Source organism: Hemitrygon akajei, chromosome 17 (genome assembly GCF_048418815.1).
Source record: "Hemitrygon akajei chromosome 17, sHemAka1.3, whole genome shotgun sequence".
Taxonomy (NCBI): domain Eukaryota; kingdom Metazoa; phylum Chordata; class Chondrichthyes; order Myliobatiformes; family Dasyatidae; genus Hemitrygon; species Hemitrygon akajei.
The window spans coordinates 42,713,830-42,733,204 of NC_133140.1; the positions used below are offsets into that span (position 1 = coordinate 42,713,830).

A 19,375-nucleotide genomic window follows, 5' to 3' on the forward strand; every position below is an offset into this window, starting at 1 on the left:
AGGACAGTCAGAATCAGAATCAGGTTTATTATCACCAGCATGTGACGTGGAATTTGTTAACTTAGTGGCAGCAGTTCAATGCAATACATAATATAGAAGAAAAAATAATAAATAAGTACATCTTATTCAGTATACTTTATACAGTATACATATATTTAATATAAAAATAAAAATATAAAATATAAAGTATAAAAATGGTGCAAAAAACAGAAATACTATAAACTTTTTTAAAAAGTGAGTTAGTGTCCAACGGTTCAATGTCCATTTAGGAATCAGATGGCAGAGGGGAATAAGCTGTTCCTGAATCACTGAGTGTGTGCCTTCAGGCTTCTGCACCTCCTACCTGATGGTAACAGTGAGAAAAGAGCATGCCCTGGGTGCTAGAGGTCCTTAATAATGGACACTGCCTTTCTGAGATACCACTCCTTGAAGATATCCTAGGTACTTTGTAGGTTAGTTCCCAAGATGGAGCTATCTAAATTTACGACCCTCTGCAGCTTCTTATGGTCCTGTGCAGTAGCCCCTCCATACCAGACAGTGATGCAGCCTGTCAGAATGCTCTCCACAGTACATCTATACCAGGGTACCAGGTTCTGCAACTTCTCAATCAGGATTGTGGGAATTATGGTATTAAAATACTGAGCTATAGTCAATGAATGGCATTAAGACATAGGTGTTTGTGTTGTCCAGGTGGTCTAAAGCCGTGTGGAGAGCCATTGAGATTGCATCTGCCGTTGACCTAATCTGGCGATAGGCAAATTGCAACGAGTCCAGGTCCTTGCTGAGGCAGGAGTTCAGTCTAGTCATGACCAACCTCTGAAAGAATCACCGTAGATGTGAGTGGTACTGGGCGATAGTCATTAAGGCAGCTCAAGTTATTTTTCTAAGGCACTGGTATAATTGTTGCTTTTTTGAAGCAAGTCGGAACTTCTGTCTGTAGCAGTGAGGGGTTGAAAATGTCTTTGAATACTCCTGCCAGTTGGTTGGCACAGGATTTCAGAGCCTCACCAGGTACTCTCTTGGGGCCTTCCACCTTGTGAGGGTTCATAAATTTTCCATAAATGTAACCTAAGAGCAGACAATTAATTCAGGAGCAGTACTCACCTCTTCACACGATGGAACCTTGTTTTCTGAGTCTTTAATTCCATCCCAAAGAGGGGATTCTTGCTTCCATGCAAAGTTTTCCAGGATTGTTTCTTCAATATAATTCAGATGCTTTACTACCTCCCTGAAAAGACCATCCTCTGCTCTTATGAGTACCTCTATCACCTATAAAAAATGGGCATTCAGCTTTAATAAAATATATAACAAAATATTCCACCACAATGTATACCAAATAACTTCCCATTGCTGCCAGCACTCTAACTTATTACAAAGCCTTTTCTCCAAGGGAATAAATTTCTTAGAATCATTTTCTTATAACCAGGAATAATTTAACATCTTGTAGAACATTTCACTTAATGGTATTAATTATTTATATTAAAAACAAACATTTAGATATCATTGAAATAAAACTACTAAGTGCAATACAAAAAGCTGAAGATACAATTCTAGATTAGAAAAGCGTCTGACAAGTTTAGGTACGGAAACTGGAAACAGGATAGATTTATCTTATGAAGTTCATTTGAAAAATAAACCAAAAAACCATGCTTATAAATGGAAATAAATGTCCATCGACAATCTAAAGCATGGCCAATATTCTCCAAACAGTTAAGGGCCCTCAACATTTTTCAGGCTGAATCATTTGTTATGACAGTTCTTTGCTTGGCCTGAGGATGAAGACATCAGATCAGTGGATTATATAGTAAGTGCTCCCTGCACTTTTAAGTGATATCTTTCTCATATTGTCAAGGTCGGTTAAAAATGTTACTATTATGTAAATAAAGCATAATTCAAGTTATTAAGACCCCTCACATCACTGCAGATTATACCTAACAGATGCCAGTCAGGAAGAAGAGAGGTTACTCCATCTGACTGCTGACTCTGTGGAGGCTCAGCCAGTGGACAGCGGGGACCCTTTGGCATCTCCTATCATCTCTTTCAAGGCTACATCAAGATTACTTGGTGAAGCTGTATTTTAATCAGGCTTCTACTTATCATGGAAGAATATTGCTGGGAACCTGTGCTAACTTCAAGACCGCAAACACGAGGAAATCTGCAGATGCTGGAAATTCGAGCAACACACACAAAATGCTGGTGGAACGCAGCAGGCCAGGCAGCATCTATAGGAAGAAGTACAGTCGACGTTTTGGGCCAAGACCCTTTGTCAGGGCTAACTGTAAGAAACGATAGTAAGAGATTTGAAAGTAGGAGGGGGAGGGGAGGGGGAAATCCGAAACGATTGGAGAAGAGGGGGAGGAGCTGGAAAGTTGATTGGCAAAAGGGATACACAGCTGGAGAAGGGAAAGGATCATGGGACGGGAGGCCTAGGGAGAAAGAATGGGAGAGGGGAGCACCAGAAGGAGATGGAGAACAGGCAAGGAGTGATTGTGAGAAGGGCAGAGAGAGAAACAAAAAAAAGAAAAGAAAAAAAGAAAAAAGAGAGAATTTGGGGCAATAATAAATAAATAAGGGATGGGGTAAGACTCTTACCCCATCCCTTATTTATTTATTATTTCCCCACCCCTTTTATGCTCCTCTTCCCCCTTACCCCATCCCTTATTTATTTATTATTTCCCCACCCCTTTTATGCCCCTCTTCCCCTTTTACCCCATCCCTTATGTATTTATTATTCCCCCCTTTTTTCTCTCCTTTTCTTTCTTTTTTTTTTTGTTTCTCTCTCTGCCCTCCTCACAATCACTCCTTGCCTGTTCTCCATCTCCTTCTGGTGCTCCCCTCTCCCTTTCTTTCTCCCTAGGTCTCTCGTCCCAAGATCCTTTCCCTTCTCCAGCTGTGTATCCCTTTAGCCAATCAACTTCCCAGTTCCTCCCCCTCCCGTCTTCTCCTATCATTTCGGATTTCCCCCTCCCCCTCCCCCTCTTACTTTCAAATCTCTTACTATCGTTTCTTACAGTTAGTCCTGACAAAGGGTCTCGGCCCAAAACGTCGACTGTACTTCTTCCTATAGATGCTGCCTGGCCTGCTGCGTTCCACCAGCATTTTGTGTGTGTTGTTAACTTCAAGACCACTTAAATGTGGTACTTAGACAAAACATTAAGTGAGCTAAACCAAATCAGCAGCCAGAGTCAGTTGTGGTTAAAAGGAGAAATTCCTAAAAGGAGCACTGCTTTATTCGTAGCATGTTGAGTAAGAAGTCAGGGAACTGGGGCTATCTATATAATGCTGCTGAGATACATCCTAGGATGCGCCGGGACAAAACAGTGGTGATGTAACCTGACATGTCTTCAACACCTGAAACTGAGGTGTTGAAGACATGTCTGGTTACATAGAATGGAGTTTAAAGTAGAGAATACTACAGTACCAATGAGGAAGGAAGAACAGATCTTGATTATAAAAATAACAAATAGTTAATTACCATAATAAACACAGAGTCTTTCTTCAAGACATTACCCAAAGGTAAAACCTTGGGTTTCTTTGTGGAACATTAATTTAAGAAGGAAAATAAATATTGATTACCTTGTAAAAATGATAGGATGGAAGGTCATAGATATCAATGATCCACGAAAAATCTCCTGGTGGTTTATAGGAAAAGATAACTATTTCAAGGCAGCAAGCCAGAAGAGACCGATGGAATATATCTTGTTCCAATATTCCCTGTGTGGTCAACGAGGGGAGATTTGATAAAGGTATACAAAATTATGGTACAGATAGGGTAAATACAAGCAGGCTTTTTCCACTGAGGTTGGGTGAGATGATAACTATAGGTCATAGGTTAAGGGTGAAAGATGAAATATTTAAGGGGAAACTGAGGGGGAAATTCTTCAATGTGAGAGTGGTGCAAGTGTGGAACAAGCTGCCAGTGGAATTGGTGGATATGGGTTCAATTGCAACGTTTAAGAGAAATTTGGATAAGTGCATGGATGAGAGGGGTATCAAGGGGTATGGTCTAGGTGTGGGTTGATGAGACTGGGCAGAATAATAGCTTAGAATGGACAGGATGGTTCAAAGAGCATGCTTCCATGCTGTGGTGTTCTATGACTCTAACATGAGTTTGCCATAGTCTACTGAAGATAAACCACAAACATTGAGCATTGGATTGATTCCTCATTGTACAAATCACAATCTACAGTTGGCCTACCAGGAACACACTGGAGGTGACGATGCTGTCATCTACCTTCTGAACAGAGCCTACTCCCATTTGGATAAGCAGGGCAGCACTGTGAGGATCATGTTTTTTTGATGACTCAAGTACCTTCAATACAATAAAGCCCTCATTGCTGGGGGAAAAGCTCTAAGCAGCAGTGGGGCTCCAAAGGGGACTATATTGGCTCCCTTTCTGTTTACCATGTATACCTCACCTCCAACTTTAGATACAACGCTGAGTCATGTCATCTGCAGAAATTCTCTGATGACTCAGCAATAGTTGGGTGTATGAAGGGAGGACAGGAGGATGAATACATGGCCCTGGTGGAGGACTTTGTCAAATGGTGAAAGCTGAATCATCTGCTGCTCAACATCAGTAAGTTAAAGGAAATGATGATGGATTTTTAGGAAGACTAAGCCTGCACTGCTTCCTGTCACTATTGATGGTGAGGATGTAGATGTGGTGAGGACCTACAGGTACCTGGGGGTGCACCTGGATGACAGACTTGAGTGGAGCACCAACACAGAAGCTGTGTACAAGAAGGGCCAGAGTCGTCTCTACTTCCTGAGAAGACTGAGGTCCTTTGGAGTGTACAAGCCTCTCCTTCACATGTTCTACCAGTCTGTTATTGCCAGTACAATCTTCTAAGTGGTGGTGTGCTGGGGCACTGGCATCAACACTGGTGATGTCAACAGGCTCAATAAACTGATTAGGAAGGCTGGCTCTGTTATAGGAGTCAAACTGGAAACACTGGAGGCCGTGGTAGAACAAAGGACCCTATGGAAAATCATGTAAATTCTGGACAATGTTTCTCACCCTCTGCATGCCACTTCGGCTGAGCAGAGAAGCATTTTTAGTAATAGACTAAGACAACTGTGCTGCTCCAAAGAGCGCTATATGAGGTCATTCTTACCCTCAGCCATTTGGCTCGATAATGAGTCAATTATCTATAGCCGAGGAAGTGATTACCCCTCCCCCCATTAGACTGTTTGAGGTAAACTTATTTTTATTGTTTCTTACTTCTCTTCTAATATTGGTATACATGTGTACCTTTGCACTTGTAATGCTACTGTGACACTGTAATTTCCTTTGGGATCAATAAAGTATCTATCTATCTATAATTTTTTTGGAAATGTTCCAGTCCAATCTTTATGGGAGTTCTATCTCATGCTAGTTTATTTCTTGTAGCTATTCTTTATAACTATGATATTATTTTCATTAAGCAATCATTGAACTAACATCATTTGTGGTAAAAAAAAGAATGCAAAAAAAGCAAAATGCTTTTTTTACAAAATGGGCAAAAACACCAATCCAGAATCGGAACAATGAACTGCTTTTCAAAAACGATGCAACTTCTTTATGTCCATTTTAAGTGGAGGAGAAACTGTCACAGTTTCCAAACTTCAAAAGGTAACAGGCTTGACTTTATACTTCCACTGGAGTTTTACTCCAGCTTTAGAGTATCAGTAAGTAGTACCAATAACCTACTTGGAGTATCCAATGAAATAGTATCAAACAAAGATGGCAGCCAAAGGACTTACTGTTCTGTAATAACTTTTAAAATGGACCAAGTTGTTGATGTGCCTGCCAATAGCCGGATTATTATGTACAATATTAAAAAATACTGCAAAATGACAAAGGCAAAAGAGAATTGAAACTCAATTAACATTTTGATATGCTGCTGGTGGGCAAACTATCTGAAAAACACTCACAAATTGTGTAACAGTTCAATCTAAAGTTGATTCTTTTGTGATATTAACACAATAGTAGTAATGTTTAAGTTTAACAGACTTCAAAAATACATTAACTTATACTTACAGTCAGATCAATTTCTCCTAACCTTCTCCTTTCTTGCTCAATCACTGCTTCTAAAACTTTGTAGTACAGAATCTCTGCTAGTCGAAGGCGTTTAGTGGCATAGTCTGTGTATAAAACATGCATCTTAACATGTCTATTCTGCACCATTGAAAGCAATTCCTAATACATAATTTACAACAGAAATACAAAAACTTGTTTCTTAATAATACTATAATGAAAACTTAGTTATTGGAAAATTGAAGCAGCTGCACAGATTATGATACAGCATATCATGACTTGGAGGAAGATGGAATGTAATGAATATTATTTATATATTAAAAAATCATTTTTACATGAAATAATGCAGTAAAAATACAAAGTAATGAAAAGTGCAATTGCTAAGCATAGTCTTCCAGAAATACGTTTTGCACCATTTCTACTAACCTATTGAGAATCCAGAGTGATCCTTGGTGGATTGTGTGTAATGATGACAAAATATTTCACCCATCTCCTGAACTCTGTTTTGGACAGACTGTGTAGGATCTCTGGAGCAAGACCTGATGGAAAAGTATACATAACATCATCCTCTGAGCAATTGACTTTTGAAATAGATTTCCAGTTTCAATCAAAAATAGACTGGTCTAAACCTTTTATCCATTCTTTCCCTGACTCTCTTCTATCAATCCCCGGAACTTTGCTTTCCAGGCATATGCTCTAAAAATTTATATTCTACATTCCACTGTTAATCAATATAAGATCATTTAATCATGTATGCTCAGATAAAAAAGAACTGAGAATTATCTTAATCTTTTGTATCCATATGAATTTTGCAAACCCCTTTTTGTCCACTGAATTACCTTTGCCCAAGAGATGAGATTCAAAACATATATCCAGTTTATCAACAAAGTGGGTTACTTTTCATCTCCATGATACACCCCTTCTCCGCCCCACCTCAGCTTATCTAATGCTTAGATCTTCATTTGTCTAATTTTTATTTTAAAGTTCAGAGGTCTTTACTGTAAACTTGAGCTCAAACAAAACCCTCTTGCCCTCCTCAAGTTCTGTTCATCCTTCACCTCTAAATTCAATGATCTATGGTGGTGCTCAAAGTGACAATATTCAGATCCTGTTTTCAGCTTTACTCTGTGATATGGGAATTCAACCTGGTGACCACTGACTCATTTGCTTAATGGTATTTGGTCCATGGAATAACCATGGTCCATGGTTGGGAACTCCTGCTCTATGACATTGTCCCCTTTACAATGAAACCTTAATAAACTTAAAATTCTCTGAGATGTCTCTGCTTCTTAAAGCTTAAATTTTTGCACCTCCCTGTTTTTAATCACTTTACTACATTTGTCATGCTGTCAACTGTTATGGTCCTAAACTTTGCAATTCCCTCCCAAAATCTCTTCACTCTATTTTCTTGCTGCATTTCAAAGGCAGAGGTAGATATGTTCTTGATTAACCAGGGCATCAAAAGGGTAAGGGGAGAAAGCAGGAGAGTGCAGATAACTGGAAGAATTGGATCATCCCATGGTTAAATGGTGAAGCAGACTTGATGGGCTGAATGGCCTACTTCTGCTCCTATATCTTATGGTCTTATTTCATTCTGCTTCATTGAGGCATTTCTGAAACCTAACTTGGCAACCAAGCTTTTGGACATCTGTCCCAATATCTCCTTCATTTGCTAACCTTCTAACCATAGGAACAGGTTAGGATGTTAAAGGATCTGATTAAATAGATCTAACTGCTGCTGAAGTTTAATCACGGTTCACAAGTAAACGTGATAAAATTGTAAAAGTTACGTATTACATTGCTCAGAAACAATTAGAGCAATGATTGTTTAATTCATTTTTGGCACCGATGGCCAAGAGATAAATGTTAATCATTACACCCTTACAGCTAGTTGCAAATAACATTCTGGGATTGTCTATGTCATTTAGACAAGTCCTCAGTGCAATTCTGAATCATAAACACCGCAGATCTAACACAAAACTCTATTAGTATAAGCATCAGTACAGAAGGCATTGAATTTACAGCCTTTGAACACAAAATTTGCAACACCTCCTGCATGGATGTAAATTTAGAATCTCCAAGAATATCAATTATTTTTATGTCAGGAAGACTTCAACACGACTGTGAGAGATAGGCTTTACTGCAGTATGCAACTGTAATCTGGAATGCTCTGCCTGACAATGTGATAGTATTAGATAAAACTGTGGCCACCAAAAGGGAATTTAATAAATACATGGAAGAGAAAAACTTGCAAGACTGGTGGATGGAACTAGAAGGTTGCTTTGGTGGAGAGCCAGAGTAGGCATAATAGGCCAAATGGCCTCGTACTGCAATATATCTATTCTACAATGCTGTATGACCTTACCAACTTTGGTCTGCATCAAATCACAGACATGTCTCAGTTACCTCCACACTTGCCTAAAAACTTAAAACACACTTTTTTTTCTTGCTTTTCTAATGCCGAAGAGTCCTTGATCTTAAACACTAACTTTGTTTTACTTGCCATTTCTCTCTGCCTGATCTGCAAAGTACTGCCAGCACTTTATTGTTTTTCTTATAATTAAATATGACTGGGTTGTGCATGCCCAATTATGGGCAGCTTCAGAGCACTACAATCTAATTTTCTCCAGCAGGGCTCTGTAGGAAATGAAAACAGACGCAGTAGATAACACAGAAGGAACTTGTCCTGGGCAAAGGAGTGTTGCACTAGGAATAATCTCGTAAGTGCACAACAAATGCACAACACTGGAGGGCCACGAAGGAGTCATTTAGGTGAGTTTACTAACTGAAACAACCACAAAGTTCTCTCCAGAAACAAAATTATTTTCCTTTGTATTTAAAAGAAGCACCTTCCTTTTGCACACAATTGTTTACTTTTGGAAATAAAGGATGAAATTTAGTTTTTTAATCAGATTACAAAAAAGCAATAGCTGATTTTCCTCCCTATATAACCTATCCAGTTTTTCTTTCCACTGAAGTCAATAAACTGGGTATGGAAGGAGAAACCCAGCCCCTATCATCAAGTATGCACAACCATTGATGTTGAATCTCAGTACAATGAGCCATCTTTCTTTTGAGTATTTATAAGCAGATCAATTACTTATACTGGCTATTGGAGATAATCTGGGAAAGGTCAAAAGAGTGTTCAGTTTTTCAGATGCTGACAGTTTGCAAAGTGTTTTCATCTAGAAATAACATTACAGAAGGGTGAAATTCCTCTCTTCCATTGTTGAATTTGCTATCTCATAACATCTTACAGTCAAAACAAAAATCGAAGAGTCCAGATTCTAGATTGGCACAAAACTGCAAAAGCTTTCAATTATATTAGCAGCCCTACTGTTGGAACCATCATTGCTTATGAATGAGTTCCTTCACCTTTAAGGTCAAGTATCCAAAAGCACTTTTCTGTTCTTTCTGTTTCTTATGTTACAACTTCTCTACATTCTTAGAACTTATTTGCTCTTTACCATTCTTTCCTATTAACTGTGACTAGGTCATAATTATATAGTATCATAAATGCTACCAATCCATGCAGCTACTTCAGATACCACATTGTAAAATCAGAGAATAGTTTCTTTTCTTCTTCAGGCTAGAGATTTTGAGATCTGTTGCAATATATAATTGGCTGAAATATTATGCACAGATCAACTTCGATATAATGCATCTCGTTATATCATGGTTTCATATGAGCCTACAATTTTACCATGTTAGCTGTTGTAGTGTGTAATTTATTTGTGGTTAAAGGAAGGTAGGGATATTCCCAGCAGAATGTAACGTACCTTCATTTATGGAAGTCTCGCATCTGCAGTACTGAGAAAGGAGCAATGGATTTTGGAATCAGATCAGCATTCATTACAAATTGCAGCTCTGGGATACAGCAATGGAGACTGAGTGGGGAGAATGGGGCAGCAAAACAACAAATTTTATGACATATAAGTCAGTGATAATAAATCTGATTACGATGCATGAAATTTGTTAGTAGCATCTGTGTAAACAGAAGGTTAATGTTTGCTTCTCTTGCCATTTTGTTTATAACTCAGGTTATAATTCACTGGTAACCAACATAGGCACACCTCAAAGTTGTGTGCTTAGCTCACTGCTCTGCTCTCACTATGCTTTTGACTTTGTGGCAGCCACAGCAGAAACATCATCTATAAATTCGCAAAGGACAGAAATGTGTTAGTAAAATCTCAGATGGCGATGAGAAGGCATACAGGAGTGAGTGGAGTCACAACAACAATCTCATACTCATTCTCAGCAAGACTGAAGAATTCATTATGGACTTCAGGAAAGGGAAGTAGGAAAAACTTACTAGTCCTCACTGAGGGGTCAGCAGTGGAAAGGATGACTGCCTTGAGTTTCTGGGTGTCAACATCTCATGGGCCTAACACATTGATGCCGTCACAAAGAAGGCACCAGCAGCTCTGCTTTATTAGCAGTTTGAGGATATTTGTTGTGTCACTACAGACTCTCGTACATTTCTATAGATATGTGTTGGAGAGCATTCTGACTGGTTACATCACAGCCTGGTATGGATCCTCCAGTGCACAATATCACAAGAGATTGCAAAGTGTTGTAGACTCATCCAGCTCCATTACAGGCACAACCTTCCCCATCGTCAAATACATCTTCAAATGCTAGTGCCTCAAGAAGGTTAGTGCCTTTCTGGAGACTCAGTTGAGAGGGACAGCCTGACCTGTGACTGTGGTTTCATTTTTTTCCCCACTTTTTCACAATGGACTGCACTCAGCTTTGATGTATTGTATCCTTCCCCAGATTTGTCCTTTTCTATTATCATTTCCCTGACTTGCCTTGAATGCTCTTTTGACTTCATTTTGGTTTGGTCTGTTTAAAATCTATTATACTGTTGGACCTCACAGAGTAAGATGGTATTTATTAACAATTCATTGAAAACAGGTGATCCTCCAATTTTCTGCATCAACAAATTGGGCGAGTTGGTAAGGTATTACACAGTATTCCACCCGAGGAAAGTTCGCAGTTACAAAAGGATGAATGCTTTTTCAACCTCACTATTTTGGTTATTAATTTTTAGTAAACTGTTGACAGATTTTGGAAATTTTCTTTTGATTTGACATGATGCACAATGTCTTTTCAGATTAGTTCAAAAATCCTACTTTAATATATTTTAAATTTATGAAAATGAGCTAGTAAATATGAAAATAGTTGAGAACAGTTGTGTAGGCTGAATAATTTTAAGGCACTGTGTTATTTTAAAGACATCTCAATCCTTACAGAAATATATTGAGATAGTGAATGAATAGCTGGTCATCTATAATTCCAGGAATCAGATTATGTATGACTTTTGATCATATTTCTTAAACATTCCTATCACACATTAATGGAGATGCACATTATCTAGGATTACCTCAGAATGCTTACCAGTGCCTGAAAGGAGACATTCTCAACTTCAACACAGAGCTCACCTGAAAATCTGTAATAATTTCTCACTTGGAGCATTTTTCAACCCAGTTAGCATGGCATGAAGACGACTAACGCATTGTGTAGCGGAGGATATGGGAGTCATACACAAGTTACTCTCCTTTATGTACTTCCGAGCAGTAAGTGGTGTTGAAACTGTGAGTGTCCTAGTCTGCTGAAGAAAATAAATGATATGATTATAGCCTTTTCCTCTGGTGATTATTCCACACTGAAGTGTGCAGATACACAAATACCAGAATTGTGACTAGTTCAAATAGCTTAAGAACAAATTTTATAATCTGGATCTAAAATTATGTTTAAGAGCTTACTTTCTAATGGCATATATTGGTAGGAAGCCTTACTTGTTAATAATTGAGAAAGCAAATATACCCTGGTTTATTTTGTGACCATTAATTTAACTGATTGTAACTTAATACAAATCTCTGCACTGCAATCCAATTCTTCAATCAATGAGGACCTGAAAATCCAGAAAAGATCATTCAAAGTTTGGATTGTGCTTGACCCATGCAATGCACTCACTGCCTGTGAGAGACCAGCTGTTGCACTTTTGTAGTTATATGGCTCTCAACATCTGAGGTCTTATAGTCAGGGCTGTTCCATGAGTCATAAAGGGATGGATGTGTGAACTAGGAACCTTTGACTTACCTCTAACAAATTTCATACTCTGTATAGCAGTACACAGATATGCAAAAAAGCAGACATGCAGAAGCTAACCAGCACTTTTATTTAACTTGTAGCCATCAATGCCATCCAATTTGTTACTTAACTAAACAAAAATCCAAAGGCCATTCTGTATTTATGTTGTTACAACCCTATTCTTGTTACTAGTTTATGTTTTGGAGAATCGACCCTTTGATTTCAGCAGTTCAAATAAATAATATTAGTTAAAATCCTAACCTCCTTGGTAAGGCATACATTCACACTTTTCATCTCACATTGAACAAGCAGGCAAAACATTAACAACATTAAGCTATGTTTACTTCAGTGTCTTGGATTGGTGCTAAGGACATAGTTCAGCTACTATATTATTCCTTAACATTATAATGACTACCTGAATGAAATAACCTGTCCACAATTTGGCTTGGCCAGCTACTGCCAGCGGTAAAAATGCAGAATAAAATTTTGTTTTAAATCTACTAAAATCATCAAATAAAAATGTAATCAAATAATTACATTTGCCTTAAAAAGTTGCCACAGCTTTATAACAGTTATTATTGTTTATATCTGATTCAGCAATGTCGGCAGGACGTCCCCACCTACCAGCTGTACTCAAGATATCAGCTTATCATTTATTCAGGAGATAGACTCAGGTACCGCTGTTAGCAGAGGTTTAAAAATATGAGTGCTAAATTTCCCTGGATAGATACTCTGACTGTTCTCACAAGCCTAACATTCTTAAGGATCTGAGCTGGAGGTATTGCATGAACAACCAAACTTCCTGCTCTTCACAGGATCTGAGACATCAATAAACTGCTGTGTCCAGTTCAGCTGAGCAGTTAGGGATTTGACATGGACATTCAGACTGGAACAGATGGCCATGAGGAACATTTTTTAAGTTGGTAAGAGCAGCTATGGCAAATGTGCTCTTAAGCAAGACACACGTACTGTGGCATGTGTACCCAGCAGCTAATTTATGTAATTCATCCAAGAAGGATTTTCAGCCATGGCTCATAATCTTTAAGCCAGCATTTATTGCAACAGAGTAGCATGTATCACATCTTATAATCAAAGATATATTTAATATAATACTATAAAATTTGTGATATGTCCAGCTGTAGCTTGTTTCTGAATTCTAATACCGGTAACTAGCAAGCTTTGTCTTGTGATGCATAATTCCATTTTCAAGCTTGTTTTGTACTCTTTGGACATACTGAATGAAGTTGTATCTTGTTTCAGACAACACAAGAGTCCAAAACTTTATGAAATCTGTAACTGGTGCCAACGAAGAACAAAAAGGAATTCACAAGGCTTTGGTCTCTGTATGCAAGCTAAAACTACAAGATCCCTGCTAGACACGTAAAAGATATCCTTAAGTGTTGATAATGCAGTTTGATCTCCAAAATGCATCATGTCAAAAATTGGTAGCCGTCAAAATTTCTTTGTCTCTTCAACCATATGGACATCGAGTGGCTTAACATCTCAATAACAAAATAAACATTAAATTTTAACATGAATATTTTAATATTACTAATATTTCACAATTTGAGTGTGACCCACTACAGTGGTGTCCAATGCACAAGGACAGATTCTGATCACAAGATAAACCAAATACTTTGTTTGTTGTAACTTGAAGCAGTTCTGTGCATTTATATTGCACACAGAAATGTCTCACTACTGCCCTCTAGCAATATTTCCATCTATAAAAGAATTTTTTCCTTCAGCATTTGTTAAATAAAGTTTTAAAAGGGGATATGACAAATCAATATCCTTCAGTAGAGAGAGTACTTTATGGAACAAAATTTCTTTATTGCTTTACAGTATATTTGCAAAACTATTCCAGCATGATACCTGTAGAACGGTTGAAAAAGACATATTCCAGATACAGTATACCATGTCCGAATCTTGCCTCTTTCAAACCCACCCACAACAGAAGTGGCCTGATGTTCAAGTTCCTAGGGTGGTCCCCTTAAAACTTAAATACAAAACTCAGAGTTCTGCCAATCTTGTCACAAAAAGAACAGACTTAGAATCCATGAAAAATTGAGAATGACTAATTCTGGAAAAATGTCAAACTTTACCCTCACTTAAAAAAAGTGATAAGGTCACAGGTTACTGACTTAGGCACTTAAGGTTTTCCTCTACTTGTACAGAGATAAATTATTGTATCCATATGATCCCTTTGCTATTGATCCTATAAATTCAAGTGCGCTCACCAATGGTCCAGACAAATGCCATCCCACTTTAACTCCTGTGATTGACACCTGCGTACTTTCCAGTGTTATTTAGTGTCTTTAACAAGGCGCTATCTGCTGAGAATTAACTTAGAGAGTTAATACTTACACTGTCAAAATGTTGCTGAAGATTGTGCTGTATTTGCATCCTTTCAGCCGTTTCTACACTGGACATGCTGCTCAGGTACCTATTTGGGGTTCCTATCTCTTCATCTGCATCATCTTCCAAGAAACTCCTTTCATCTATGCTTCCCACAGTTAACACATATTCTTCATAGGCCTTGTTAATGGCTTTACTGGAAGAAAACATTAGGAAAAAAATTACAGTAACTCTCCTAAAATAAAGCCAGAATTCAGTTTTAGAGGCACTTTGCTTGCTTACTAATGTGCCAAATAAATTGTTTTTCATGATACTGTTTCAAAGTATCGTGCAAAATGCAATTCATTCACAGCCAATGAAGTAGTTTTCAATATAGACAAGGCATTTATGAGGACAAATATATAATTCATACAAGGCAATGAGTTTTTGTGGTGGGAGTTGAGAAATAAACATTGGCTTGGAATCTAGGATAACATCATAATAGAACTACTCAAAGATTGAATAGGTTTTTCAAATTGATATTGAAAGACAAATTAAATGTCTGATCAAATAAGTATCTTTTACAATTACTACCTTGAGGCCTAGGTCTTGGGCTTGGTGAATAGTTTTGAGAGGATGGTGGTGTTGAATGCCCTATCAACCTTCTCAATCAGTCCCCACAGCCTATTCCTAAAGCAGGCATGGGTTTTCTCCAGGATGTTCCAATTGTGGTTACCGGATGAACAAATAATCAAAACATATAGTAATGTTATTTTTACAATGTTTACATATACTTGTTCCAGAACTGCTGTCCTGACCCAATCCTCTGCCACAGACCATGTTCAATTGGATTTATTTTTTCCAGACTGGAGGAATGAACAGGCTGACTACTGCGCCCAACTGGGGCAAAACAACTTCCTGTCAATGATCTGCCTCAGGCAGCATATCCAAATGCAATGGCACCTGAACTTTGGTGGTTGTAGGCTTTTTAAACTGCTTTTGTTTTTTTTATCCTAAACATTTAAAAGCTATTTTAATTGATTTAAGTAATTTAATACATTAAAATAAAAAACATAGATTTACAATGTTTAAATGCCCGAAATACATAAAGAAAGTAAGAAAACTGAAGTACTTATTAGAACTAAGAATGTGACTGGAATAGCAGAAACTTCCAAGTTTCATTGACAGTACTTAATACATTGTAGGCTCAGGAAATTACACTAAATCCATCTAATTTTTACTAGATGGATTTTACTATCTATCTTAGAATGCTATAAAAAAAACTAGGAAGTAGATAGTTGGGGCCATGATTGAGATCCTGAAAATGCCAGAAGACTGGTGGATGGCTAATGTTGTTTAAAAAGGACAGGAGCGTGTCTTAATCATAGGAATATTGCTAGATTAATTTCTCAAGAGCAGTTTACATTCATTTGTAAAAGCAGGAACTGATTAGGTGTAGTTAACATGGCTTTGAGCAGAATTAAACCATTCAGCCATTGAGTCTTCTCCACCATTCCATCATGGCTGCTTTATTTCCTGACTCATTAATCCGCCAGGGAAAGCAGTGGCCACACATTTTAATTCCACGTCCCATTCCCATTTTGATATGTCTATCCATGGCCTCCTCTACTGTCAAGATGAAGCCACACTCAGGTTGGAGGAACAATAACTTATGTACCAGCTGGGTAGCCTCCAACCTGATGGCATGAACATTGATTTCTCTAACTTCCGTTAATGCCCCTCCTCCCCTTCTTACCCCATCCCTGATATATTTAGTTTTTTCCCCCCTCCTCCTTTTTTTTTCTCTCTTTCTGCCCATCACTCTGCCTGTTCTCCAACTCCCTCTGGTGCTCCCCTCCCCCTTTCTTTCTCCCTAGGCCTCCCATCCCATGATCCTTTCCCTTCTCCAGCTCTGTATCCCTTTTGCCAATCACCTTTCCGGCTCTCAGCTTCACCCAACCCTATCTTCTCCTATCATTTTGCATTTTCCCCTCCCCCTCCTACTTTCAACTCTCATACTATCTTTCCTTTCAGTTAGCCCTGACGAAGGGTCTCGGCCCGAAACGTCGACAGTGCTTCTCCCTATAGATGCTGCCTGGCCTGCTGCATTCCACCAGCATTTTGTGGTGTTGCTCGTATATCAATAGTCTATTGCTTTTTGCACTATTACCAATATTTTAACTTTAGAACAGGACATAATTTATAAGAAGCCCAAGAAAAGTTCATATATGACTTACATGCTGTCTGTAAAGTTCCCAGGGTCCAGAAAACCAGTCAGAGTGTCTCCTCTTCCCTTCAGGGTCTGCAATCAAGCACAAAAATACAATTATTACCAACTTCTCAAGACATGTTAAATAATGGACAATATTACCAATTAACTATTTTTAAATGGGTAATTGTATGCATATTATTCTTTGAAGTTTAACAAATTTGTGATTTGGTATTTTAAGTACTGGGCCATCATTTCCTGATCTTTCAAATCTGCAATATTTATACCATTTTCTATACAGGTTACTTTATTTTGTTTTACTGATAGTTTTTTGCAATACATCCTATCTCGGACTTAAGACTAAACTGCCAGGGATGTGTACTGATAATCATCTGTGGCTGGGATAAAGGAAGATTACTGGTACAGAATAGCAAGTTTTACTCTGAATTAAATCATGTCACACTTCTCCACTGTATTAATAATGTAGTCTTCCCACCTGCAGCACTTAAATTTCTCACTTTGATGAGTACAGAGCTTAATGCTTGTGGATTAGCATCAGCTCTACATCAATGTATGAACCACATGACAGAATGGATGCTAATCCAATCATACTTTCTTCTGCCTGCACTAAAAATCTAGTGAATTCTTAATGCATAAATGGTAAAAACTGAAATTTGTGTTATCATCCATTTAAGAGTGAAATATACTTAACAAACCTTCTTATCAAATAGCTTTCTGATGTAAGGCTTCCAGTAATGTTGTTTAATCCCTTTTGCCTCCAATTCCAATCCATCATATGCTGTACATAATTTGTCAATAATACAAGGTGGCTCTGAAGGTGGTTTATAATCTTTACTTTGGAAATCTTCAGACAAACCTGTAATAAATACAACAGGATAACAATTAGACTGTGGATCTCTCTTCACCATTGGATACCTTTGGGCAAGAATTCTTTTTGTTCATAAAATCCATTCTCATTAAAAGAAAGTTTATAGTAGAAGCAAATGTACCTCTGTTTTGAATATATTTAATGACTTGACCTTGATTGCTTTTAGTGGATGAAAATTTCACAAGTTTACCACACTCTGGGTAAAGGAATTCCTCCTGTTCTCAATTCTAAATGGGAATCCCAGTCAAAGGGAACATCCTGCCTGCATCTCATTTGGGTCTACAGCCCTGTTAAAGTTGTATTGATTTTTGTGAGATCCTATTCCTTCCTTTCTTTGAATGTCTGGTAAACTTCCTGCTACCTTGGGGAAGCAGCCAACATAATCACAGGCCACCCCCATCATAGTCAATCTCTCTTCTCACCCTTTCCATCAGAAGATACAAAAGCTTGGGAACATGTATTGCAAAAGCAGTGATGAGGTAGACTGAGAGACTAAGAATTCATATTTATCATACAAGAGGTCCATTCAAGAGTCTTGTAGCAATAATAAACAAACTGCCAGTTACATAGTCATAACCAAACAACTGCCAGCCCTACCATCCCAGAAATCAGTCAAATAAACCTTTGCTACATTCCTTTGGGAAAAAAGCACAGCCTTCCTCAGCGGGGAGACCAAAACTGCACATGAAACTCAACAAGGCCCTGCTTAGCTGCAACAAGATATTCTTGCTGCTGTACTCAAATTCTTCCTACTGCTTGCTGCATCTGAATGCTTGTTTTCAGCATGTGATGTAGCAGGACACCTAAGTCAACACCATCATGGACAGTCCTAAGCCTGGCTGTGAAAGGAGGAGTGCTGGGCATAGGGCCAGCGACCCTATCCTGTAAAAACTCAGTGCTACAGAAATACCACTAGATACTCCAAAGACCTTATCCCTGGGAGAGGCAGGATCTTCATCTAGAAGATACACAGATGAACTTCACCTGGACTTGAAAGACTGGCTCAGGACAAAGGACTCTGGTGAGTTGCTGTTGATGGCCTATGCCCCAGCAGAGGTTAAGGGCTTAAGAAGAGGATGACGGCAGGACTTCCGGTAAGATGGCGATTGTTTAGTTGCTCCGAACTTTTGCTCCGTTATTCTTCTTACCTTTGCACTATGTGTCTCCCTTCTTAAACCTTAGTTAGGTATTTTATTAGTTCTCTTCTACCTGCCTGCGAACACATCTATCTTATAATGGCTACCAAAAGTACTAAAACCGGGAAAAAGGAAACTTCTACGGCTTTGCCGGCTGACATTCTCGCTCTTCTGGAACAACATCGACAAGATACTTTAATGGATTTTAGAACTGAATTTAGAACTTCTTTCAACCAGCTGAATGTCAAACTGGATCAGATTAATGCTAGAGTGGATGATCATGCTGAACATTTATCTCGCATTGACGTAACTTCTGAAGATTTAAAACGCCGTGTTCAATATCTTGAAACTCTCTGCTCCAACCTAGAGGAGAAGAATAGTAAACTTTTTTCCAAAATGGTGGATCTTGAAAATCGGAGCAGACGTTGCAATCTACGAATTCTTGGTTTGCCAGAGGCCACCGAAAAGGGCTCTCCCGTTGAATTTTTTTCCAAGTTTCTCTGTGAGATTTTCGGGAAAGAATTTTTTCCGACTCCACCTGAGCTTGAAAGGGCACACAGGATCTATGTTCCTCGAGCAATTCTGGGTTCCCGCCCACGGCCGATTATTTTATGCTTTCATCAATACCAGGTGAAAAACCGTTTGATGATGGAGGCACGCCGCAGAGGTACTTTTGCCTTTCAAAATACGAT

The 19,375-nt window shown here is 38.4% G+C and overlaps 1 protein-coding gene across 5 annotated transcripts in view; it reads right to left on the bottom strand.

The window, feature by feature from the left end:
- The window catches only part of rbl2 (retinoblastoma-like 2 (p130)), a 134,006-nt gene that overhangs the window by 44,450 nt on the left and 70,181 nt on the right, over window positions 1-19,375 (bottom strand). For 3 of the 5 annotated variants that reach the window (XM_073069997.1, XM_073069998.1, XM_073069996.1), the window contains exons 6-13: window positions 17,375-17,535; window positions 16,687-16,751; window positions 14,480-14,666; window positions 11,464-11,633; window positions 6,446-6,558; window positions 6,023-6,126; window positions 3,577-3,714; window positions 1,105-1,269 (exon numbers count right to left, since the gene is read on the bottom strand). In XM_073069997.1, the coding sequence (XP_072926098.1) occupies window positions 1,105-1,269; window positions 3,577-3,714; window positions 6,023-6,126; window positions 6,446-6,558; window positions 11,464-11,633; window positions 14,480-14,666; window positions 16,687-16,751; window positions 17,375-17,535 (1,103 nt within the window). The remainder of the gene's footprint in view (window positions 1-1,104; window positions 1,270-3,576; window positions 3,715-6,022; window positions 6,127-6,445; window positions 6,559-11,463; window positions 11,634-14,479; window positions 14,667-16,686; window positions 16,752-17,374; window positions 17,536-19,375) is intronic. The other 2 variants (XM_073069999.1, XM_073070000.1) reach the window with 1 other exon arrangement.